Source organism: Eleginops maclovinus, chromosome 1, assembly GCF_036324505.1.
Source record: "Eleginops maclovinus isolate JMC-PN-2008 ecotype Puerto Natales chromosome 1, JC_Emac_rtc_rv5, whole genome shotgun sequence".
Lineage (NCBI taxonomy): Eukaryota > Metazoa > Chordata > Actinopteri > Perciformes > Eleginopidae > Eleginops > Eleginops maclovinus.
The window spans coordinates 2762247-2788523 of record NC_086349.1 but is presented as its reverse complement, the minus strand read 5'-3'; the positions used below and the strand labels follow the sequence as shown (position 1 = coordinate 2788523).

At 42.4% G+C, this 26277-nt stretch overlaps 2 protein-coding genes and 1 pseudogene across 2 annotated transcripts in view; 1 reads left to right on the top strand and 2 right to left on the bottom strand.

Moving 5' to 3' along the window:
- Positions 1-26277, bottom strand: part of LOC134871481 (HAUS augmin-like complex subunit 7) — an 85319-nt gene that overhangs the window by 28301 nt on the left and 30741 nt on the right. The gene's annotated exons all lie outside the window — the stretch shown is intronic.
- On the top strand, positions 4008-12798 carry LOC134882865 (HAUS augmin-like complex subunit 7; annotated as a pseudogene).
- LOC134877668 (large ribosomal subunit protein mL49-like) lies at positions 13512-14323 on the bottom strand. Its single transcript, XM_063903293.1, has one exon. The coding sequence runs from the start codon at positions 14253-14255 to the stop codon at positions 13752-13754; it is 504 nt and encodes a 167-aa protein (XP_063759363.1). The 5' UTR covers positions 14256-14323; the 3' UTR covers positions 13512-13751.

Sequence of the window (26277 nt, the reverse complement as noted above, 5' to 3'; positions counted from 1 at the left end):
CGGCCGGCTACGTCGCATGAAGAAGCCGGCGATTTTGGGCTGAGTTTTTCGATCCGACAGGTTGTCAGCCATCCAAATAGTAGATTCGACAGGTTGTCAGCTATCCAAATAGTAGTCTTTCCGAAAAATGCTGGTTTTGAAGGATGTTGGTCGAACGATGATAGCACAATGACATATACCACTAGATGCCGCTGTTCGGACGCATCACGCGATTCAGAGGCATATTTGGAGGCATAGCCCCACATTTTAAAACGTTTCTTTTATTTGTTTTTTGTTTTTTATTTTAAAATGCGTTCTGCAGAGAAGATAGACTGTCAGTCACGGTTTGGAATGAAAGGTAGAAAACATGAAAGAGTAAAACGGCGAATATCGCTATAGGCCTATATCTATATAATTTTTTTTTTTTTTTCTGGAGACGTGACGTTAGTCAAGGCGGCAACCCCGTGTTGTTAAGGCGGCCGCCTTAACAGGAAAGCGCTGTGGGAAACCCTGTTAGAGGTTAGTGCTTGTTTTCCACCCCTCCATACTAGTTTCTCACATCATTCCCTGCCATTCTTTTTTCCTGTTACTTTGAGTGAATGGACATTAACTCTAAACATCCTCTTTTTCAACTGACCCTTTCAGCTAGGTCTGTGGCAGGGGCCAGCTGCTGCATCTCCAGATCAGAAAGAAATGGCTAAATGTACTTTGCAATATCAAAGAAACAGTCCACACCATTGCTGTTGCCTATAAGAGTCGGCCCACCGGCGCCTGCAAGCTCCTCTAACTCTCTGCCTGGCTCTTTCCATGCTTATCCTGAGATAAGCTTGTCTGCCAATATGTGAGTCTCGACATCCCATAATGAGACAATAAAACAATAGCTTTGAAGGAGAACTGCAGCATAAATGAGATTTCTCACCAGACAAGAAAGTGATGAACTTTTAATGAATGGATTCTGAATGATGCTTCTTTGGAGAGGCAGCTTTTTTAAGGGAAGGTGGATTAGTGATGTGGACAGGTAGCGATCACTAGCAAATCAACATCTGCGTGAGGAGATGATGATTCTGAGGAATCCCTTGAGAGCACATGCCTTGGTGAGACATCTTCCTTATGCTATTGTTAGAACCAGAAATACACAAATATACAGTTGTACAGCACTGTGCAAACAATAGATTTTGTTCTGATGCTTCTCCTATTCAGGCACAGACACAGAGGGAACATTAAACCAAAGTCCTGTTGGACGTGTCCTTTTTTATAAAAGCTTTTTGTAATATACATGCTGTCCAACAAAGTGCCAACCTCTCAATTTATTTTTTAATAACTAATCATTCCTTCTGATTGACTAACCCATCTGAATCTTGAGTGTGCCACATTGATTGAACACGTGTCATTGTCAGCTGTCTACAGCCGTGGCCAAAGGTTTTGAGAATGACACAAATACTAATTTTCACAAAGTCTGCTGTCTCCGTTTTAAGGATGAAGAATGTTATGAAGGCTGATCAGATGAATTGCAATTAATTCCGAAGGCCCTCTTTGCTATGAAAATGAACTCAGTCTTCATAAAGGACAGAGGTTCAATTGTTCTGAAGAAGGCTTCAGGGTGCCCAAGAAAGTCCAGCAAACACCAGGACCATCTCATAAAGTGGATTCAGTGCAGGATCAGGGCACCATTTGATTTAGTTCTGATGCTACTCTTATTCATGCATGTGCACACAGAGGGAGAATTAAACCAAAGAGCTTTTGTCTTTGTATAAAGTGGTTTTTTTTTATAGATGCTTTTTTTATGTCGTATACACCGATTCGGTGAGCGATTTGTGTATGTCGCCATCTAGCGACGGGGCCATTGCTGCGGTGTGCGTGCTCAATCATTACACTCATTATCCATTCAACAGTCATTGATGCTATCAATAATAGCAAGATAACCATAACCCCAAATGAATAAAGTTACTTGGTTGGACGATGTCAGACAGTGGCCTCCAGTTACTGATGAAGGTATCTGAAATTACTGATATTAATTCATGAATTAATATAATTAAATATTAGTAAACGGAAAGTAGAAGGAGATGTAAACACAGCTAGCTTCCGTTGAATTGACTTACTGACCTTAGCATGCTAACTAGCATTTAATCTTTAAGGACAGCCCACGTGATTAAAAAATAATGCAATTATTAATGTTGGAATTAAATACTTGTTTCAGCAATAAGTATGACATATTAAAATAGGATACAGCAAGAAAATAGACTGTCAACACACATCGCTATGTGTTGACGTTTGTTGTAGCTAACATGCTAACGCAAGCTTACATGACATTTCATTAACATGATATGGCTGCGACGTGATCAAAAACAAAAACACTTTTTTGCTTCGTTCACGACATGTAACGTTAGCCAAACATTACCTTAGCACGGACCTTCGCATACGTTAGCATAGCCTAAAATGTGTTCACACTGTAAACAAAGGCTCACAATGGTTAACTAGGCTAATTACCTTCACCAAGAAAATACTGAGAATAGGCCTACTTACCGTGCTGTTTTTATTTGGGATGAAGTTCTTTCTGTTGATGTTTACTATCCACACCTTCCGAACACCTTCATCCTCCACACGACCAGGGAAGCGGTGTAGACCAAATGGTCTACTACATGGACAGTCCTCTTTTACGCTTAAATTGTGTGTCTCGCACACAGACTTCTTCCATAATTGAAGCTTTTGGCTGTTATTGAAGCAGCCGATGACGGCACACGCCCTTCCAGACTGTCTGGGCATAATTATTGCTTTTCACAAATCTCGTTCACAAATCCAGCGAAATATCCCTTTTACTGTCTATGGAAATACCGCGAAATACACACCGCACGCACACCGCATCAATGGCGGCCGCTCTACTTCCGGTCACTTCGCCGAATCGGTGTATACATGTTGTACATACAGAGTTTTAGCATCTAACCTCTGCTTAACAGGAAATGAAACATCTTTCTATTTTTACTAGCTTATGGATCTATTATGTTTGTGTGAATGTAAATTAAGTTGCTCTAATCCATATCCTTTTTCTGTTTGTATTATCAAGTATTTTTTTAATAACTAATCATTCCTATTGATTGAATAAAGACCCATCAGAATCTCAAGTGTTTCATTGTCAGCTCTCTGTCGACAAAAAGGTCTGGGATCAAAAGTTATTCTTATTTTATCTTGTATATCTGTGGTTTGATCTCTTCAGTAAAATAACTGAGTTGAAGTGGTCTCAAATTGTCCAACACAGTTAGTTTTTTTAATAGCTATTCTCTAAATTCTATTTTGTATCTCAATCACATTAATGACGAAGCTAATGAGTGTTGACAAGGTTTTGGACTGCTAGCCTCTGACTGTTCTGGATCAGTGTCCTGACGACATCCATGTCCTTCTGACAGTCGGACTGAAGGATTTCCATCATCCCTAAGATTAGCTCTTACCTCTGTGTTCCTCACATTTTTCTTTTTTACTAAGCAGTGGCAAGGAGAACGGTCCTGGTGGTATCAACACTACCAATAAATCAACCAGGCCCAATAACTGAAAATACATTAAGACAGACACATTTTTCTGTCTTAATGTATGCAATTTCCACTTTATAATATTATAACTGTTACACTCATCAGAAATAGAAACGTTATGATAGATTGCAAACGTACAAGTCAGAAATCTATAATTAACCTCATCACACTCACATTGCTGAACTGTCTTTACCGCTCCTTAGGTGGTAACTAAAAAACACAGTGGTACTCATTAGAAGAGGCCCTTAAGGTTGAGGTACCCCTACTTGATAATATATTTCATAGCATATATTCAAGAGCAAAATATCACGTAGCCTCTATAAGGGCTGAGAACAATACTGAAGTGACAAGTGTTTGATACTCTTTCCAAAGTATGCTATGAATAAACACCAAGGTAAAAGGACATCATTTTGGAGTTAATATTATTTTATTAGTTTTCTGTTTGTTTATCTCTACCTTGTTTGTTCCCCTCCCTCCCGACCAGTGGGTGGCAGTAAGTCATCCAAGAGCTGTGAAGAAGAAGAAGAAGAAGAAGAAGAAGAAGAAGTTTATGAAGCGGCAGATACGGGGAGCTTTTTAGGAAAATGGCGGGGGCTTTGAAAGAAAAACAACTCGTTGAACACGTTTATGCTACACTGCAGGTAACAAAGAAGTGAAAATATTGAGGAAACATTTAAAATTAATATCAATGAGAGCTTTCTCAAAGTTTGGTTACTTTTGTTTATTCTCAAAATGCTAATAGTTAACGTTAACTGTTATGTTTAGCTCACTAAACGTTCCTACGTGATTCGTTCCCACTTGAAAGGAAAACATCCGAGTCAGAATAACAACATGTTTAATCTGCTATCCAGCCCCGGGTTGTATACCCGAAGGTATTCAACAAACATCTATCGTTTCAAATGACTGCTTTTGGGGGTTTAGAGACTTTTCTAGATACATTTGTTGATTTACTCTTTGGATTTTAAGAATGGATATCTGGAGTGTTGGAAGAAGTACACATATCCTTTATTTAAGTAAAGGTACAAATACTATGGTCTTAAAATACTCTATTACAAGTACAAGGCTTATTACTGAAGTCAAAGCACATAGTATTGGCATCAACATAAACTTCATCTAAAAGTACAACATGACTAAATATAGTTCAAAAGAAAAAGTACTCGTTATGTAGAAAGGATCATTTCACAGTTCTCAAAATACTGTGTAATATGCAGTACAGTACTGCCCTGTACCATATCAGCATATCATTAGTTTTTGTACATACACATTAACTGTGAGTGTTCAAATAAATTTAGTGGAGTCAAACAAATGAATATTTTGGTTTTATTTGGGAAACTTGTCAAAAAAATAATTTATCTGTACATTTCAAACATTCGGCTCTCAACCTGAACCAGGTAAATGTTTTTTATGGTTATTGTCCCAAGTTATGTTCAGAATCAGAATACTTTTTGTCCCACAGAAGGGAAATGTTCATTGTTGCAGCAAAAGTGAAGATACATTTAAAAAAAGAAGTAAAATACAACACTGTTAGATAAAAAGTCATGCACAAAAAATCTAAAATAGTAAAATAAGAAATAGTAAATTTATTCAATTCTACAAGTTGCATTCAAAGTAAATTCTACAAAAACTCAAATTGCCAAAAGTGAAACAGAATGTCATGTTTAATTGTTGAGTGAAGTGGGGGTAACCGGGGGCCAGGGGGTTTTTGTAAAGTTGCCGGAAAGAAGGATGGCCTAAGTAACATTTGACAGTCACATGTAAAACAGGAATCGGGTATGAAATGTTATGTGTAAGGTCGTTATTTTGAGTAAGAAGATGGCGAGGGAGGCTGCCGTGTCCCCGGCTCCCAACAACTCCACTTCTTAGTGTTTTTTTTTTTTGGGTTGGTTGTTTTAATTTTTTTGAAACTGAAACCCCCCCAAAGCGGCCCTTCACCCAAATTGATAGAGAACAATTTAACCTCAGGTCGCTGGGACAGCATAATCCCGACGCCTGAAAACAAGGGGAGTTCCGTGTTTCCCGCTGGAGCTCTCCCTGTGGAGCGAGGGGAAGGACCACGAGGTTCCCGGGGGGGTTCCGGGTCGGCTGGGGGAAAACGGAAAACGGCCCCCTCACCGGTTTATTGGCAAATGCCCAATCCTGGATAATAAGCTGGACGAATCGTGAGGGGGGCATTTCAAGGGAAAATTAAGACCTGTAAGTTTTGGTTTTCACGGAGACTTGGTCGACCCCAACCCCGGACCCCGCCATTGCTCCCACGGATTTCATTCATCCCCGGGGCCGGACAATAAACTCGGGGAAGAAAGGGGGAGGTTTGGTTCGTCAAACAACTGGTGTCGATGTGGAGTCATTTTTGGGTGTTTCCCACCAAAGGCACATCATGATATCCCGGGCCCTTTTTTTTATCGCCGAGGGGTTCACATCGTTTTTCTAACAGCAGTGTTGTTCCCCCGCACGTGACAACAACACAGGGTGAGGGCTGTAGGGTTTTTCGAAGGACGAGATCTCGGGGCCCGAGGGCCCCATTTATTGGCCGGGGTTTTTAACGAGCCAACATGAAAAAAGTCCTGCCGAAATACTATAGCACGTCAGCTGCCCCACGCCGGGGGAAAAAAACACTGGGCCATGTTTACCCCTTTCCCGGGATGGGAATAAAGCCCTCCCCCGCCCCCCCTTTGGCAAGTCAGACCAATATTTTCCCCTTCTTCTGTCCTGTTTACCCGGCAAGACTGAAAGGGGGCCGACCCGTGAAGGACATGCGGTGGTCCCAGCAGGGGCTACTCTGCTTCCCCCATGCTTGGCATCACGGAGTGGTGTGTGTTTGGGAGGACGAATAAAACACACACACTGACCGGGCTTTGCTACACGGCAAATGCTCGTGAGTGTGCCCGGGTTCTGTCGGACATTCCCAAAGAGAAGCCCTGGATAAAACGGGGAGGTCCGACTTGACTTAAAGCCGGGCCCTCGCGCACAGCGGGGGTGTTTTTTTGAGTCAGGAATTCCAGTATGCCTCCCGGGGGCTATTGCATGGAAAAGACATACAGGAAAGGTGGGGGTCGAACTACAAGGGGCCCCAAAGCCAGAAATGGGGGTCTGGATAAAAAAAAAAAAACAAACAAAAGGACAACGGTGGTGTTGAGGGAAATGTCTGATCCTCCCGTGAACTGAAACATTTTATGCCCTTTGAGAACCCCCCCGGTGTGGGGCACCAAAGGCCCCCGGATCCCGCCCTGGTTTTTAACCAAGATTTTGTGTAACTCTGAAAAGGATTTAACGCAACAGGGCCCAGGACCCGATGGTCCTGGCTGTGCTTCAAGGTTGTGCAGTTCAGTGGCAGAGTTTCACAGACATTTTTAAAAGGTCACTGCTCCATTGTGTCCCCACAGCTTTTTAAAAAGTCCATCTTTTCCCTGCCCAAAAAGACAAAACCCCTCTGCCCCAATGGGCTACCGCCAGTTTCACTCACCCATCCTCATTAAGGCTTTGAGCGGTTTTCAAAACTTTTATACCTCCTCCCCCCCTATCAGGGGCCCCCCAGTTTGCCTACAGAGCAAAAAGGTCCCCGGAGATGCCATCTCCCCACCTCCACACTGCCCTCTCCCCCCTGGGCCAGAGGAAAAACTTATTGAGAATGCTGTTCTTGATACGTTCGATTCAACCCATTGTGCCCCCCAAATTTTAAGCTCAGGGACCTTGGGCTCAAAAGCGCCCTCTGTGATGGATATGGTTCCTGACGGGGGAGATCTAGGAGTGCGGTGGGGAAATCAACCCCCCCACCTTTACCCCCAACCCGGGCCCCCCAGGGTTGTTGTCAGCCCCCTTCCCCTATCCCCGTTCCGCCGATGCGTGGCCACACACAGCTCCAAAAACCACATCAAAATTTTGAACCCCCGACGTCATCGGCCCGTCACAGCGGGGACGAGACGGCGTAAGGGGGAGGAGGTCAGAGCCCTAATCTTGGTGCCAGGGAAAAAACCCCCATTCAAAGTCAAAAAACAAAGGAGTGATTGTGGGGCTACGGAAAAGGCAGAGAGAACACAAACCCATCCCATCGACGGGCTCCTGTGGGGAGATCCAGCTTTAGGTTCCCTTTGGGGGAAACATCGTGGGACTCAGGACCATCACACCAGGGCATTCCAAGACGGCTCGCAAGCCTTTCTTCCTCCCAGGGTGCGGAAGTTCAAAAAATGGACTCCGGGTATCTGCAACTTCAGGGGCCCATCGAGAGTATCCCGATGGGTGCTCACCGCCTGGTTTTTGGCAGTTTCACCCCCCTCAACCGTAAGATCCTACAGAGGGTGGGGAAAAAGTCAACATCACCAGGAGGAGTTGCCATCCTGGAGGGCCTCTACACCCCGCGGTGAGGAAAGGGCCCGGGAGGTTTAAAGGACCCCATCACCCCCGCAACAATTGTTCTGTTGCGCCGGGAACGGTACCGCAGCATCCGGACCAAAACCACCAGACCCGGCAGTTTTATACCCCGGGTTTTAAAAGCGAACTCCGGCGTGTGAAAGTCTATCAATCGTTTTGTACAGCATAATATTATATATATTATATATTATACACTCTGCCATACATATCGTTTATATTACATATTATATATTTTCATTTCTGCCCTTACATCTGTTATAAAAATATAGCATCTGTCCATACCTCCCCCATCTCAAGTTTCCACAATTTTTATTATTTCACATCCCAAATCTTATTGTTGATATTGAAAAATTCTTCTCTTTTTGACTATTTTATTTATGTTATTTTCCCATGTATGTTGGTTGTTGGAGGGGGCCCGCAAAGATTTTCATTGCCCCAAAAAAAGCGTTTTGTGTGCAATGACCAATAAAACCCTTTAAAAATTGAAACCTTGAACCTATTAAACTGTTTAATGCCCTTTTTTTGCTAACCCCTTTTAAATTTTGGAAAAACTATGAAATATAAATATAAACCCTTGAGGCTATTTCTATGTTGATTACATCAATATATTTCCCTTTAAACTACATATCTTCTTTGCTATAACATAGAATTACATATGATAAAGATTATATTTTCTTAAAAGTACTATCCTGTGGTTCTGTCTTTGTGAGACTGCGTCCTGTCCCCTGGTGGAGGGTCTGTACCTGCAGGAAGCAGACAGCATGCTGCAGCTGCTCTGCACCCCCTCCCAGCACCGCACAGACATCCTGGCGTGGATCTGCAGCAGGTACAGTAAGACACATAACACCTGTTGTCTTATATCAAAAATGATTTGCTAATCAGCTATTCCTTTTCCCTATCTTACATGTGTCTTTACAGTATTAACCCAAACTTCGCCTATTCCGAGGCTATATCTATGAGATCCAAAGACCCGGATGTTCAGATTAAAGGTAACATTGATGTCTCCAATGGTACATAATTAACAGTCTCGCATGTATTTTCATAAACACCTATATTATTATTATGTTATTCTGCTTTGGTCTGATGTACTACTCACAGAAATGGCTATGCTGGGGCAGGAGCTGATGCTGTGCAGGGCAGCGGACCTGGACCTGATCAGGGTGAGAGGCTGCATAAAACAAGTGTAAATGTAGTCAATTAATATACATAGATATTCAAAATGTGTTCCAATCAAGCTTGTCACAATAACTTTGTTAAGCCCCAAATGCCATAAAAAAAAAATAGCAGAGTAAGACAAATACGCCCTTTCAAAAGACAAAACACTTTTATTCGTCAGATATTCAGACGTTGAATTGGAATGAAAAGAAATGATTAAAATATGTGTATTAAAAGGATAAAATAAACCATACGACTCTCAGGCTCTGTTGACAGAACAGCGCCCAAATCCTCCTATGGTACAAAAATCCTTGCTGTTTTGTCTATTATTTTGACATACTTATATTAACAGAGGGGGCAACAACTAGGTCCTTTATAGTGTAAGAGAAGTCCTTATCGTAAAGACCTAGTTATAATAAACTTCAAATGTCTTGTTTGGTCTGTATGATTTATCAAAGCATGTCTCCAGGGTGATGCGAGTCCTCACCGGCAGCTTCAGTTCCTGGAGCAGCTGCTGTCTTTAGTTCCTTCCTGCGAGAAGTCTGCTGGGCACAGAACGAATCAGGAGGCGCTGCTGAACGAGCTCTACGCTGCCGAGAATCTGCCTCACTTCACACAAATGCTCACACCCACCCTGGACCCCTGGCCTGCACACATCAAGTACGTATGCTGTCTTTGAGCAGCCCTGCTGCACACACACCCTTCACGTTTTTATCTGCAGCATGTCGCCATTCTCTCTTCTTGAATTTCTTCCGAAAGATTGGTGCAGTGACGATGTATTTTTGTAGGCACACGTTTTTGAGAATTACATGTTAATCTCCACCTACTAACACCACTTTCAGATTTTTTTGGGCCGTAAATGCAATCACCAGATGTCAAAAGCTAAAAACCATCAGAAATCACATTCCAATGACTGCACATCACCACCTCAAAGCTAAAGGATGCTAATGTTCGGGGGATGATTTTTAGTCGCATTTAGTCACTTGTTAGCAACCGCCTTTTTCATGACACACAGAAGCGTTAGAAGAGTTAAAAAGCTAACTCATTTATGGATTTTAGGACTCGTTCCTGCATCACTCAATATGACTGATAGAAGTTTGGTGGCGCTTCATATGGTTCCCTGTCGTTGGCCTGCAGCATCAGTGTCTTTGCATGTCTCTGACTGCTGTTCTTTATTTCACAGGGCTTTAACGCAATAGTACCAAATCATTGTCCCACAGATCAAGTCGAGAAGAGCCTGAGGATGTAGCCGCTCCTTTGCAGCACGCTCAGTCTACACTGGAGAAGCTGCAGTCAGAGGTACGTGTTCCAGTGGCCTTTGTGTTTTGTCTTTATTAGGATCCACGTTAGCCGCGGCATGAGCATTGGCTATTCTTCAAACACAGTAACAGACACAACAAGAATACATCTCAAGTTATTAACAATCAATAAACGAAGTAATTAAAATAAACTAAAATGATCTTCCTTTCCACCATGAGTAAGAAATCAATGAAATGTACACACACAGAGAAAATGTTCAATTATTATTTCAGGAGTGCACATATTATTCTCTTGAACAATGTGCCCCGGAGATCATTTCCAACAGACCATGTTTTGCTTTAGGTAAAATGAACCTTTTTTCTACGGCATATCGTGTTTGTTAAATGTGTGGAGCAGGGGTCTCCAAACTATGGTCCGGGGGTCCAACCGCGGCCCATTGTCATTATTATAAAAGTGTAATGAAATAATATGTACACATATATTACACAGTATTCATGTCTGTAGCTTTTCAAATAAATTCAGTCATTCTTAGTTGATAAAAAAACGTATAATTTATTTACATAGTAAGCTTGAAATATTCCTTTCCTATTTCCCCTCATTATAAGCAATCTGAGGCTGAAGCTGTGATGCAAGCTGGTTTTTTTCACCGTAGTATCGAGCATAATTTACCTACATTTAGTGGATTTTGCTAACTTTTATCTTAACTTATGAGGCAATATACCTTTAGAGAGTGGCGCAGACCTTGGTATAGTTTTCTGGGGTTTTTTTTTGGACACCCCTGGTGTAGAGCATACTAGGAGAAAACTCTTCCCCGTTATATCTTTGGTGTTGTCTCCTTCACAGTTCTGAAAGAATTCTACAAAGCAAAGGCAGATCTCTGCCTGCCTGTTAGCATACTCAGTCTTGCAGGTCCATTACACTAGGTTTTAAGAACTCAATTGCTAATGTTGGAATTATAATATTTGTCTCTCTCTCAAATCTTTCCTCCTGTCCTCTTCAGTGTGAGTTCCTGAGCAGTGAGACTCAGAGTCCCGGTGTGTTCTCTCCGGGCTCTCTAAGGGTGGCAGCCTGTGACCTCCAGATGTTGATGGCTGCTTTCAGCCATGTTTTTGAAACAGACCTGAGAGCTTACTGCAGCAGAGACCCCCCCAGCTTCAGCACAGAGACCCACGTCTTCCAGAGGATACACGTGCTGCTGCTGGCCTTCATTATGGTACTCCTTCATCTGTTGAGCATCACTATTCAAAAATCTTTCCAACACAGGCCTGACCTGTAGGAAAAAGTCATACTGTAGAGTTCCAAGCTTTGCAGCTTTATCAGAACGTTGACATTTGATTTCAGCAGATCTCATGATTTTTATTGTTAAAACTCTGTGTTTGTGCACTGTTGCAGATTAAGATAAAGCTACACTAATGTTATTATAATTATAGTAGTAGAACAAATAGATTCAGTGGTGGCTGCGTAGGATTATAAAATGCTAACGTTTCTGATAGCACCAGAGTGTTGGGAAATCCAAAAAGGTAAATGTAATGAAAATCACAGATGTAATCGTACCCACTATTCAACTTGTTTTTATCAAACCAAAAGTTCTGCTTCATTCCTTATTTTTTGGTGTTTAGCGAAAACAAGTTATATACTATATAAAAATCTGTCTGTATGCTGCACAAAAAGCAACCATTTATCTGTTAAAGAAGGGATTTAAATAAAATAGGACTCGCTTATCTGAACCGATGAATCACTTTATTCCAATTGAATATTATTAGGTCGTAGCAAACTCTGAGGAGATAATTCCCTGTTTCTGTTGTTCAACACTAGAAATCATCTCTGCCTTGACTGTGGTGTTTTACCTTCACATAACACAGTAACAGTGAGACAGTATCACTGCGTCAAGATGAGGAATGAAAGAGTTACGTCCTCCCACGTTAGATGAATGTTTGCTTTGCTTAAATTCACACGCACGTTTTGTTATCAGAGATAGAATCAGTTTGTCTCACAACTTCTACAACGTATGAAGCTTCATTCAAACACTTCTTATTAAAAAATTCAAATCAAATTTGGAAAGAAACTTGGTCCTGACACTTCCTGCTGTGTGCTTCTTCTTTCTCAGGAGTTGGAAATGCTAAAGGAAGTGTCAGAAGCTTCTGCATCCACTACTGAGGAGGTAAACCAGCTCAAAACACAGCCCAGTTACCGGAGCAGAGGAGAGAAGCACAGCTTACGTAAGAGAATGTCCTTGTTCACTTACACACTCACACATAGATCAATTCTCCGCTGATAAATACGTGTTCCTTTCTGTTGTGTTTTCTGCAGCTGATCGACTGGAGGAACTCACCAGGCGAATAAGAGACGTCTTCTCCCTGCTTCATTCCTGATCCCTGACATAATGCAATAGTAACTGTATATTCACAATTCAACAATCCTCCTTTTATATTTCCCCCTTTCTTTGTCCTTTGCCGTACTCTATTTTAATGTTTATATTGTATTGCTGAATAAATGTCAATGTTTTAAACTTCAATTGTTATCCAGACAGTTTTATGTTGTGATTCATCACTCAGTTTAGTTTCTTACATTTTGTGATTGTCTTTTAGGGCTGCAGCAACAAGTTGATCAACAGAAATTCTACAGGGTTTCTAAGGTTTAAGAATGGTTTTTAATGCCACTCAGAATTCACTTTCAGAACAACTTTAGAATAACATATATTGAAGCTGCATGTGACAAATAATTGAAGGTTAGTATTAGTTTTGCCCAAATGTTGATTGTAACAACTATTTTTTATCTACGTGACGTTAATGTAGATACTTTCAGTAAATTATAATAACAAATGTTAACAATTTATGTTTAAATTGCAATGTCAGAAAACTAATCATTCATACAAGTCTACTTCCCATATCATAGCATTTTAAAACCTATTGAAAATGTATTCCAGAAACTAATTGAGGCCTTATTAAAACTGGCTGCTTCGCTAGACTGTTACTGGATGTGTATTTTGTGAATTGTGTAATTTCTTATCTCTTTATCTTTAATGTTTTTTAATGCATGCTTGTGATAAGATATTGTTGGCTCTTTGCTGTAACAATTGTACATCCCCCTCTGTGAGACCAATAAAGGTATTCTGATTCTGATCTCAGATGAAGAAAACTTAAAAAGGACTGCATGCTGTTACAACGTTGGATGACACCATCTCTCAATCTGAAACAGCTGGTGAGAGAAAACAAGAAAAAGAGTGTGCCATGTTTTCATATTTAATTTTCATTCATGACATGTATTTACACTGTTGGATCCCATAGTCAAGGTCTCTGTGGTGTCTTAAAGTCAAATAACGGTGCAGTAGTCAAAGCTGTCCTTTCTCATGGATATATATAGGTTTTTAAAGTTATATAGGACATGTCTCCTGGTGTTGTCCAGGGCAGCTCTATGATCATCATGATGGCACAGTCGTCATTGTTGTCCTCCTCCTCCTCCTCCTCCTCAGAAGCCTTGGTTGGCCAGCCATTGTTTCAGCTCACTATCAAAGTGACCTTTGACCTTCAAGGTCATGGTGACCTCGTTGACCTGTGTGGGCAGCTCCTTCCCCACCACCTCCTTCAGATACTGCTTCACGTCCTTCTCCAGAGCCCAAATGTCCCCCTCCACTTTCCGTACGAGCGTTGTCTTGCGGCTGCCGTGGGTCAGGTCGGTGTACACCGGGATGTTGTGCATGCGGGAGCGGCGGATCATGTAGGGCAGGGGCGGAGGGGTGTCCGCCGGAGGGGTCCAACCGGACGGGGTGGGACCGGCGTGTTTAGGCGGTGTGGGCACCCTGGACGGCGGAATGAGCCGCTCTACGAACTTGTATTCCTCCGTAGATTCTGATATCAAATTCCTTTTCTCTTCCGGAGGAGGGTTGCAAACAAACCGTATTCCGACTGCCGCTGAATGTCTTCCCTTTGATAGAAGAGCACCTCGAAGAGCAAGGTTTAAGCAGGCCGCCATCTTGAGTCAGAGCGACCTCAAACTCTTCTTCTTCTTCTTTTGGTATTGTGGCAGACAGGAAGCGTTGCGGCTCATCGCTGCCTCTAAAGGTTTGATTATGTATTGCAGTTTGGGGGGGGGGGGTTCTATCTATCTAGTTGTGGCAGGGCCAGTTTTATAGCCGGTCGCCTAGGGCGCCAGATCTGGTGGGCGCTGCGCTGGCAGATCTCATAGGTGAAAAACCCCCATTTCTGACCGTTGATGTAAGAAACATACATTGCTAATGAGAAAGAGGTAACACCCTTTTCACTCCGGTTACATTTTTCAATTTACCGCTGAAAAGTGATGAGAGTCGGGGATAAAAACTTATCAGACACCCGCAGTGAGACAGAGTGAGGCTCTGAGACAGATTCAGGAGCCCAGACACACAACTATAAATGAACAATAAGTTACATTTATTTGTTATTGGCTATGGTATGTTATTGGTTATGTTCACATACTTTTTGGATTATTGAAGCGGATCTTTTTCATATGGGTGTTTAGAGTTGTACCCTCTAGATCTAGTCTCTAATTCTGCGCTCAAAGTGCACCGGATTGAAGCGCTTTACTTTAAAATGTTTAACATTTTGTGCCTAGGGGGCATATCCCCGGACCCCCCTAGAGGATGTCACGTCAACCCCCCAATTTAAACATGTTCATACACTATTCAATACATTTGAAGCCTTTTGCATGTATATAACCTGTATATTGTAGAGAGTGTTCATTTATTCTTTAATATTGTGAATTCCTTTGGATACTTTATTGATCCTTATATTTTCTACTGTAAAGACTCTCTTGAGTGTTTAGACAGTTCACTTTCAGTTAATCTGAGTGGATCTCAAACGTTTTGATCACCATTTATGTAAAGAAATATTTCCAAGGGACACCTTTATAATTATTAGGATAAATAAAAATGTATGAAATCATTCCAATGTATAGCCTACTCTAGGACAGTAAACCAAATATATACTTTGTTTATTCATAGCATACTTTGAAAAGAGCATCAAACGCTTGTCACTTCAGTATTGTTTTCAATTCAGGCTACGTCATATTATGCTTTTGAATATATGCTTATAAATATATAATTTTACTATAGGCTATATCTCTCTAATCATAGTTCTTGCAAGACATGACATTTGGTGCATGTCTCTCCTTTTTCCTACCTCATCCTCCAGACCTTACAAACCACTGATGGATGTTTTTCTTTCCTTTCTCACTTCCATTCATTCTCCCAAATGGTTTTGATTTGGCACCACTTTAGCTTGTGACTTAATAAATGTGACTTTGATGGGACCTCTGATGTAAGGATGTGACCACACCCCCTCTTTAAATCTCATGTTGCTGCTTTATTGGAATTCTCATTTGCATAATTTCCAACATGAGAAGCGCAGAGACACATTTGGGGAATACCTAAAGGATTGTAGTCATTCAATGTTTTGTTTTGTATTTTTGAACTCAGACATATGCTGCATAATACAACATTTCAAAACACATTTCACTGTTAAAAACTTTAAGTGCATGACCTGTTGAGCCTGTCTACACCCCAAACTCTCTCTGAGTCTACAGTGAGCTCTGAGCCCACCTGCTGCCACAGCACATTCAGAAAATCTGTTGTTGATGTCTTTGTAAGTGAGAAAGTAATATTTTGAAGTCAATCCGGTATTTGATGGGCAGCCTGTGGAGATGGTGCAGGGAAGGGGGGATGTTGTCAGAGCGACGGGGAGGTGAGCTTGCGGCATCAGAGTTTTGGGTGTTTTGTCGTTTTTTGAGAGTGTCGGCAGGTGAACCATAAAGGGTGCTATTGCAGTACTTGTCTCAGCGACGGTTCATTTCTTTCCATGATCCATATCAAACGGTACACTTAACACCGTTTCACTTTTCCTATGGCTTTCCTTAGCAACCCTGCCCTGCCATATGCCTCTACTGGTGTGCTATAATGCCACCATCACCTGTCTCCAATATATACATATCACCAGGTGACAAAAGCTGCTTTCAAAATAAAAGCATAAACAATTTCTTTGATTTAACCTATTATATATCAGTGAATGGATTTAACAAAAATAATTTCAACAGATAATGATTAATTCAATATAAAGAGAAACAGCAAAAAAAATAAATGTATTAAGAATTAAAAAGAGACAAGTGGGGTCCAGGGTGGAGGTTGAGGTTTTCATGGCAGTGACTAGGGAAACCAGGCCCAACAGAGTCGGCGCCAGAGCAGATCTACTGGAGGGGCATTGGGTCATTGGCGGGGGGGGGCTTGGACTCTTTAGCAACTTCGAACTCAGCGTCAATTATAGTCGATTGTGACAGATCGAGAATATGCTTCACAGCTGGTAGGAGGGGCATCAATGACCGCTAGGGGGGGCACGGCCCTCGAATGCCCCCCCTTAGCGCCGGCACTGAGGCCCAACGTGGTGAATGATGTGAAAAGGTAATTGGAAGGAGGACGGGATGCAGTTTCTGAGGTGGCTGAGGAGTTGAAGGCATTGGCCAGTTGGCTGTGTATTATACAGCCGCGGAAAAAATTAAGAGACCACTCCAATTTTTCTTAAATCTTTATCTCCACATGTATGGCAGCCATTCCAGTGTGTGTTGAACTCCAACACAGGGAAAAATTGCCTGTAGTTGATATGAAAAAAACCAAAAAGTATTTAACTCAAAAGACGTACCTATATATAATAAAACAAGAGAAAGTGATAATGCTGAAGTGGTCTCTTGTTTTTTTCCGCGCTGTATAGCTTTGCTATGGAGAAATGAGAGAAATGAAATGAGTTGGAGGGTGAAGGAGTTGGAGATGGTGTCTATAGGTTTGAGGGAGTTTGTTTATAGTAGAAAAAAGTAAATCCACAGCCTGGGAGCTACAGCAAAGGCCCTGTCTCCCCTCTGTTTCAACCTCGACCTCGGGACCACAAGGAGGGGCCAAACCACTAAGGGCTTCGTAAGCAAACAATAGAATTTTAAAATGTATTCTAAGCCAGTGTAGAGATGCGAGTACAGGTGTAATGTGCTAACGCTTGCGTAAGAAGGCGTGCAGCAGCATTCTGAACTAGCTGTAAGAGGGTGGTGGAAGCTGGCTCTCTCCAATGTAGAGAGCATTCCAGCAGTCAAGTTTAGGTGTGATAAAACAAAGTATTACCCTCTCAAAGTCTTTAAAAGAAAGGAAAGGCTTGACCTTTGATCAAATTTGCATCTGAAAAAAGCTGTATTTTACAACAGAATTAATCTGTTTATCCAATTTTAAATCCTGATCAATCTGCACACCAAGGTTTGTTACAGTGGGTTTTTGTGTATGGGACCAGAAAATCAAGCACAAGCAGGGCATTTTGGCCACCAGTATGTCCGAACACTGTCACCTCTGTCTTATTTTCATTCAAATTAAAACAGCTCAAGGCCACCCAGGCTCTGATGTCCTGCTGATACTCAGACAAGCGTTGCATAGAACCAGGATCATTTGTTTTCAGGGGCAGGTAGATTTGGAAATCATCTGCATAAAAATGAAATGAGACTCCATATTTTTTATAATAGCGCCCAGAGGGAGCAGGTACAGGGAGAATAAAATAGGCCCAAGAATGGAACCTTAGGGTACCCCATATGGGAAAGGAGCCGAGGAGGAGCTACGGTCACCAAGGGTCACTTTAAAACTTCTTTCAGAGAGGTAGGACTGAAACCACTTTAGAGCAGTACTAGTGATTCCCAAAGAATGTTTCAGGCGAGAAATAAGAATGCCAAACCCAGTCTCACAATCACAGCAGGGACGAAGGCAGCTGTAAGGTCTAAAAGTATAAGGGGGGGCTGAGGACAGATGCAGATGGTGAGGTCATTGAGGAAATATTAGAAGAAAAGGGCATAGTTTGTTTAAATGATGGGAGAGGAACTAGATTAGATGTGCACACAGGGAACACTTCGGTTTTAGATATAACCTTAGTTTTCTAGGAGTTTAGCAAGTACTTCTTCCGAGTTGGGAGAGAGGAAAATGCAAACAGGAATGTTTTGCATGGATTAGTGAGAGAGAAGTTAAAAACATGTCATTGTATAGGAAAAGATTTAAACCTACAGTTCCTTCAACAGTAACACCAGCCTGGCTGTTTCCCGCAGTGCCCACAGATTTAGGTTAGGAACAGTATACCAGTTATATGCTCCACTATATACTGATTGATCAAAGGATCCTAGTACAGGGAATACAGGCTTTGCATTTAGTATACCAACATTTAATATTGCAATTAAACGGAGAACATCAGACCCTTTATCTGTATTTACAGTGGCTATGATGGCAACTACAACATCAGTGGGTAGAAGAGATGCAAATCAAAAGGATTATTCTTTGTTCTGATTCATGTGCAGCAATAATCTCACTTCGGTCATTTACATCCGAAGGCAGAATCTTGTTAATGAAATGCATAAAACACTATATAGATTAAGGAGTAGGAATATTGAGACCACACATGTGGATACCAGCTCACAGAGGAATTAAGGGAAATGAAATGGTAGACAAATTAGCCAAGCAGGCTCTCAAACATGAGGAATCAATGGCAATAACACTCAGTAAATCTGAGGCTAAAAGCTATGTCTTCGAGGATTGGCAACGTACTTGGGACACAGCAAACACAGGGCGACATCTTTATGCATCACAGACAAAAATCAACAGAGGCAGGACAGTCCAGAGGAGCACCAAGGAAGAAATATATTCAAGACTAAGATTAGGACATACAAGACTGAACAAAACATTACATTTCGCGGGGAAACATCCATCAGGATTATGTGAACACTGCCAGGTAGAGGAAACATAGAAAAGTAGAACATGTTGTGCTGTGTTGTGAAAAATACAGACAAGAAAGAAAGACACTCAGGATATTAGATATTGGGTCAGGAATACTTTTGTATAATTTAAGGCAAACTGAATTAATAAAGAGAATATAGCATTTTAAATTTTATGTAGATATACATATATTCTTTTGGGGGGGGTTAGACAATTCTGGTCTACACTCCAATACAATAGGTGGCGGTAATGCACCTATAAAGCTGGTTGCGAAGCGCTGTAGAAGAAGAAGAAGAAGATGAAGAAGACTTTTTTACTTTTACAAAAATACTTTATTACATGTTCAACAAATGTACACTTACATCAAATAAAGTGCTTTATTGTGCAATAAAAATCAACTAGAATAAATAAATAAAAAAGCTAAGCCTTAAAAACTTGTGTAAAGTGCAAATCCTCATTAACAACAGAACATACAATGTCTTTATAACACCAACGTTGTTTGAAAGCTTCCAAGTCCCAGATGTTTTTATAAAAACGATGCTCTAGCCAGAGTCTGGCTCTGATGTTGCACAGCCAGATCGCTTTTGCTTCTTGACCCTTCCTGTTTTCCACTCTGTTCTTCCTACTTAGATAGATAGCCATTTTTGCTTCACCAGAGAGGTAGTTTAGGAGCTGCCACTTTTCCTTGCTTGTCTTTCTGTATGGAGCCCCCATGATAAACACGCTCTCGGTAAAAGCTATACTAAAAAGACTAAAAAACCAATGTTAAAAGAGAGAAGAAACCCGTGAGTCTCTGGCACTCTGTAAAAATATGGAAAACAGTCTCTCTAAAACCACAAAATGGACAGTTGTTAATAACAGCAGGACTAATGATGGAGATAAAAGAATTGGAGGCGATAGCGCCGTGTAAAATTCTCCACTGGAGGTCGGCAGTACGTTTTTTTAAGGGAAGTTTGTACAGAATCCTCCACTGTGGGCCTGGTCCGTTTCCGGCACCCAGTCTGGTGCTCCACACAGTGGAGGCCCTGTCCTTCAGTCCAATTTTGTTTATGGTTTTTACAATGTTCATGTATATTGTCTTTTTGTCAGCTTTGTGCATGGTCATTTTCTCTGGGTTTGCAACCTTGAGCAGGGGGCCCGTCAGCTCTCCGAGCCCTGGGCTCAGGTATATCTCCGGGAAAGGGTCTGTTGGTTTGGCTCTGCCCTGTCCGTAGCTCCTTAACAGTCTCTGTTCCTCAGCGCGGAGGCTTCAGCTCCAGAGTTCCAGGATCCTCTGGGCCACCCGGACAGAGTGTAGACCCAGCAGAGATCCCAAGGTCCGGGCACCGCTCAGCTCCAGCCCCACTGCATCCACCACCTGCTGAAGGCTCAGGGTCTCAGATCTGCACAGTGCCACCGCCAGTCCTGGTGTCTCGTTGGTGCTAATGTCCAGCCTGGCTCCATGAATCAGAGGCTCTTTTAACAACCAGTGCAGAGAGTCAGTCTTTGGACACCTTTTGTGGTTAAAAAGGGCCCAACACTTAAAAACACCTTGATAAAAAGGAGGTAACCCACTTAACTTTGAAATGGTTAAATCAGTTAAAAACAGAGCAGCATCCAGCCCCAGGTCACTCACGCGTCTTAGAATGCAGCTGCTCACATCTCTCCACACCAAATCAGCCGGGCCGGTAAGATACCTTTACAGAAACTGCATTCTAAAAGTGGCTGTTCGGCTGGCCAGGTGGACAAGGCCCTGTCCCCCCTCCTCTCTAGATAAAACCAGCACCCCCTGTGGCACCCAGTGTAGCCCATCCCAAAAGAAATCTACCAATTTATTTTGTATTTGGGCCAGTAGGCCTGAGGGAGGTTCTACACAGGTAAGACGGTGCCACAGTTGGGATGCCACAAGGTTGTTTAAAACCAACACTCTACCTTTAAAAGACATCTGCGGGAGCAGCCACTTCCATTTGGACAGTTTTTCCTCAATCTTCTCTGTGACGTTCTCCTAGTTCTTCTGGACTATATTTGTGTTCCCTACGAACACCTCCAGGTACTTTATGCCATCTCTTTTCCATGTCATGCCCTGGGGAAGAACTGGGAGACCGCCACGCCACTCACCGACAGCGAGGGCCTCACTCTTCTTCCAATTGACCCTCGCTGCCCATGCTGAACTAAAATCTGTCACAATAATGGTTAAAATATCTGCATCCCTCTGGTCACTAATAAAAACAACGATGTCGTCCGCATACGCAGATAAAACCGTGTTTCCATTAAAACCAGGTAAAAACAGCCCTTGCAATTTGGAGCGTATTTTGCAGAGGAGGGGTTCTAGGGAGAGTGCATAGAGCATCCCAGACAGAGCACAGCCCTGCCGGACCCCTCTACACACTCTAAAAGGAGCACACAGCCCACCGTTGAACTTCAGCACACTCTCAATCTTATTGTACAACACTTTGATATAGCTATGAAACCAGCGCTGAACCCAAACTTCTAGTGAAGAAACTAGTGGGAGCATCCATCTCATTTATGTTTAAAAACTGGGACCTGACCAGTGCACCCTGAACTTTAACGTCCAGCAGGCTGGCTAGAGCCATCTTTTTCTCTTTGAGGATTTCAATATATCCTCGATCTCCTGTGGACTCGCTTATTGTTTCTAGTTCCACTATATCACTCTCCAGGTCTTTCATAGATCTGATGTTGTCCTGTGTGACATTGAGGGTGTGCTGTTGACAGAGCATTCTTATCTCAGTCTTACCACTGCCTAAGACTGCTAAACTCTCCCTTCCTCTGTCTAAAAACACTCCAGAAATAAATAAGGGCCTCTTTAAAATGTTTATCAAATGTTAAAACTGAATTAAAATGCCAATAAACACTTCTCGGTAAAACATTTCTAATAAAAACATTACATAGAAGCACCAGGACCAGGGACCAGGTGTACTGCCTATCGTCTGTGTGCATCCTTCTCCATACATCCACCAGGCCGTGGGAGTGGACCAGCTGCCTCAGAGCATGCTGGGATGCTGGATGCGGCTCTGCATGGTTGCGATCTAAAGATGCATTTTCCGTACAATTAAAATCCCCACCCAAGAATAAAAAATCCCCCGTGGCACAGCCGTTTAAAACATCATTAACTTTTTGTAAAAACAGCTTCCTCTCTGCACCGTTTGTTGGAGCATACACATTCATAAAAACAGCCGTAAAAAGGTCAAACCTTGCTTTTATTAAAAGCAACCTCCCCTTGATAAACTGCTCGACCTCCAGTGAGACAGGATTAAAAGACTTGGAGAGAAGGAAGCCCACCCCTCCACTGAGAGAGGTGCTGTGGCTTAAAATGACTTCCCCCTCCCACTCTTTTTCCCAGTCATTCTCGTTACCAACGTCGCTGTGCGTCTCCTGTAAAAAAAGCACGTCGACATGTTTTATTCTTGCTGTTTGATAAATTAAGGCTCTCTTTCTTAGCTCTCTGGCTCCATTGACATTCAGGCTTCCCACTCTAAAAGTGTCCATTGTGAGTGAGGTAGTGCATACAACAATAAAAACAAATAAGTTAATTAAAACACACATAAGAGGTTTTAACATCATTGCTGCTTATTTGTTTCCTTACTCTATACACAAGTTTTCTTAGTCTCCAAACTTGTTGTTCTGTGAAAACAGACTCCTCTTTTTGGCTAAAATGGAATTTGGCAGAGGAACAAAAAATAAGTAGGTACGTTGTTCCTTGTGATTCTGCGTTTAGTAGCAGTCTTTTTTTTGTTTTCACCATATGCGTTTCGTTTTCCATATTTCCCTCCTGTGTTTCGCAGACTTCACCTGTCTCTACCATTTTTTCGATTATCTCAGGGTTTTTTTTGTGTTTTTTTCACCATTTTTATTATTATTATTTTTTCTTTTTCTCTCCCAACCTGATTTTCTTCACCTCTACACAAAACCACAACCTCCCTTTCGTGAACATCTTTACCATCACCCACACCCTGTGCAACACCCCCGCATGCCCCGTCGGACACAGCAGCAGCCGGCTGCTCAGTAGCAGCGGCGCTGTCAGCAGCTTGGAGCCCCCCACCGCCAAAGAGGCTGCATTAACGGCCACCGCCGCTGGAGACACCCCTCCCTCAGCAACAGCAGCCGCCCGCTGCTCCACTACAACCTGCACCGCCGCAGCCGGCCCCGGCGCGGAGGCAGAAGTGACATCCGGACCAGGCGGAGTGGAGTCCCAGCGCCCCGGACAGGCACTCACGGTGTGCCCCTCTTCCCCGCAACCAAAACACTTCATAAATGACGAGGTTGCAAAAATCACGTAGTCATAATCATCTACTTTAACGTGAAAACGGAGGTTGAGCTCCGCGTTCCGATTGTTAAGTAGCCTATCATATAGACCTGTCTGCGATGAGACACCACGTGCTTCAGTAACTGAGACTTACACCCAGACAGCATCTTCTTCACCGGAGAAACAAGTTTCCCGTGTCTGGATAGCTCTCTACTGAGGAACTCATCAGTTATGAAGGGAGGGACGTTGGAAAGAACCACTTTGGTTGCGGGGAGCGTCAGCGGCTGCACCCGCACAAACATTTCACTCACCGTGATGCCCGTCTCGATAACGCGGTTCACTTTCCCCACCTGGTCCAGGAAGATCATGACTGCACTGTTCATCCGCGCCAGGGACTTAATGCTGCTGCGTTCGACCTTTTCTCCCACAGCCAGCCCGATATCCTCCACAGTGCATGGGAAGCCGGCCGATATTTTAATGCCGTGCTTCCGCGTGAGTTTGGCAAAGTCTCCATTTACCATGGTGTCAGACGCCGGCCGGCGAGACACCGGTAAGAGAAGCCCACAAAACACCCCAAAAACAGCACCAAAAGACCCAAAAGTTAAGCAAAGTACACTTTCACCGATAAACTATATTAAACTAACACCCATAAACAAGAACAAACGGAAAAATGTAACGTATAAAGTGTTGCTCTTTTTTTCCGCTCACACTCCAAAATATTCCAGCATGCACCAGAAGAAGAAGAAGAAGAAGAAGAAGAAGAAGAAGAAGAAGAAGAAGAAGAAGAAGAAGAAGAAGAAGAAGAAGAAGAAGAAGAAGAAGAAGAAGAAGAAGAAGAAGAAGAAGAAGAAGAAGAAGAAGAAGAAGAAGAGGAGGAGGAGGAGTACCCGGATGAGTCATGGTGATATCCTCATTGCTCTGGCCTGGGTTGAGAGTAACAGGCTTAGGCATGGGGTGCTAATTGCTTCAGATTCTGCATCTGCACTGATGAGTATTCAACACACAAGTTCTCAATCCAGACAGGACATTGTTCTAGAAATTGCACAGATGATAAGTAGGTTACAGTCTGATATTTACGTCAGTCTCTTATGGGTTCCTGCTCATTTAGGAGTCAGAGTAAATGAACAAGCAGATAACAATGCTAAGAAGCATGTGAGTCATCTGAAGTCACCATGAATACAGTAGCGGTGCGTGGCCAATTTTACAGAGGAGGCCAGAGAGATCGTAAGCTACTGAATGACGTCATACCCATGTCAACAATGTGACTAAAAGTAGCATAAATAAATCAGGACAAATGATTGCAGCTGCTGCTATTTATTGACACCATATCGCAACAAGCTTAAACAAACACAACACAACACAAAACCTTACACCCATATTTGTAATCTCAATAATACACTGAACTGTAGCCTACAGGTGGCCTCACATGTCCATGGGTTGTTCAAGGTGCTGGAGCGGTCAAACAAGAGGCATGGCCAGCAGAAAAGACAATTTAGCATTACACTCCCTGTTAGCCAGTCCGTTCTCGTATAGTTCCCTTCACAAAACGTCCGGGTATTTCCTTTAGCTCTTCCCTGAGTAAGGTCGAGATTCGGAGTGGACCTACCCTTCTGTTTTATTTTTAACTGAATTTCAAACGGTAGTTTAGTGAAATCGTTTCTCAGAAAAAACTCTGGGTCTCCGTCGCCATCCATTCTTACTTTCTAACCTTCCTTCACGGTTAGCAACAGCATGGTTGTGTGTGGTTACGTACTTACGTATTAGTGTAGGAGGCACGTACAAGCTAGCCTCCTCATTTTTTAAATTTTTACAGTTTGATTGACCTTGATGAGCGTTCGGTGACAAGCCGAGCTTCAATCTGATTGGCTAAAACCCTTAGCAGTAGTGGAGGCCAAGTTAAACGGGTCTCCTTAGATGGCAGTATTTCACCTATAGGGGCGCTGTTTTGCTTGCTCAAAGAAAAACATGACATCAGGGAATTAAACACGGCATATTTGGAACCTAAAATGTGCGTCATGAATCCCAACTCATGGATATTTTTTTATCGAATATAAATGAGGAGGCCACGCCTCCCTTGGCCTCCGGGAGAAAACGCCACTGCATGAATATAAGTTGTAGTAAGGCTGAAATTAAGCCCATTGTCAAGGCCAAGTCTATGAGGAAATGGCAAAATGATTGGAGCAATGCTATCACCGGGAGGAAGTACTATCTTCTTCTAAAGGTATGTTAAAGCAAGGTCAACATCTAGAACTACGCAAGAGGGAAAACATAATCTCTAGGATGAGATTTGGGTATACTGGGTTAAGTAGTACTGGTAATTGTAGTGTATGTAACAGTGCACAGAATGTGGAACATGTAGTAGAATTGTGCTCAATTTGTCCAGCAGAGACAGCAACTCATCCAGGAGCTGGAGTCAGAAAGTGAGCCTTTAAACATAAATCCTGCAGAAAAAAATCAAGTGAGGCACGCTTCAGTTTATTATTTAATTTCTTGAGAAGAACAGGTCTGATCAGTCAAATTTGTCGTTTATATTAAAAGTGTTTTTATTATTATTATTTCTTATCTATTTTATTTTATTTGTATTATTATTTTGTTTGTTTTGGTATTACTAGTATCCAGACTCACACTCCATATCGGTAGGTGGCGGTAATGCTTCCAAACGTTGTTTGCCAACCGCCAAGAAGAAGAAGAGGAAGAAGAGGAAGAAGAAGAAGAGTCATGGGGGTTTCCAGAGTTGCCGTGCTAGTAGGCTAATTGTTCAATTTTAAATGTTTGCTTTAGTTTTTAACAGCCATGCGTTATGAGGCTCACCGTGTTTGTGATCTTCGGTGAGTATCTTACAGGGTTCAAATTATGGAGCGAAAATTCAGATCGCAACGGCTTCTTTTCCGTTTACTTGTTCCTGTGCCCTATCAACTGAGGGATCGTGTAGTTTGAGAGGTCATTTTCGACTAACCAGGAAATACACATTTCGATCGTTTCGTATGTCCTTTACATTCATC

What these genes read in the sequence shown, in the direction of transcription:
- LOC134877668 (XM_063903293.1), bottom strand. Translation starts at nt 14,255, where the DNA reads ATGGCGGCCTGCTTAAACCTTGCTCTTCGAGGTGCTCTTCTATCAAAG.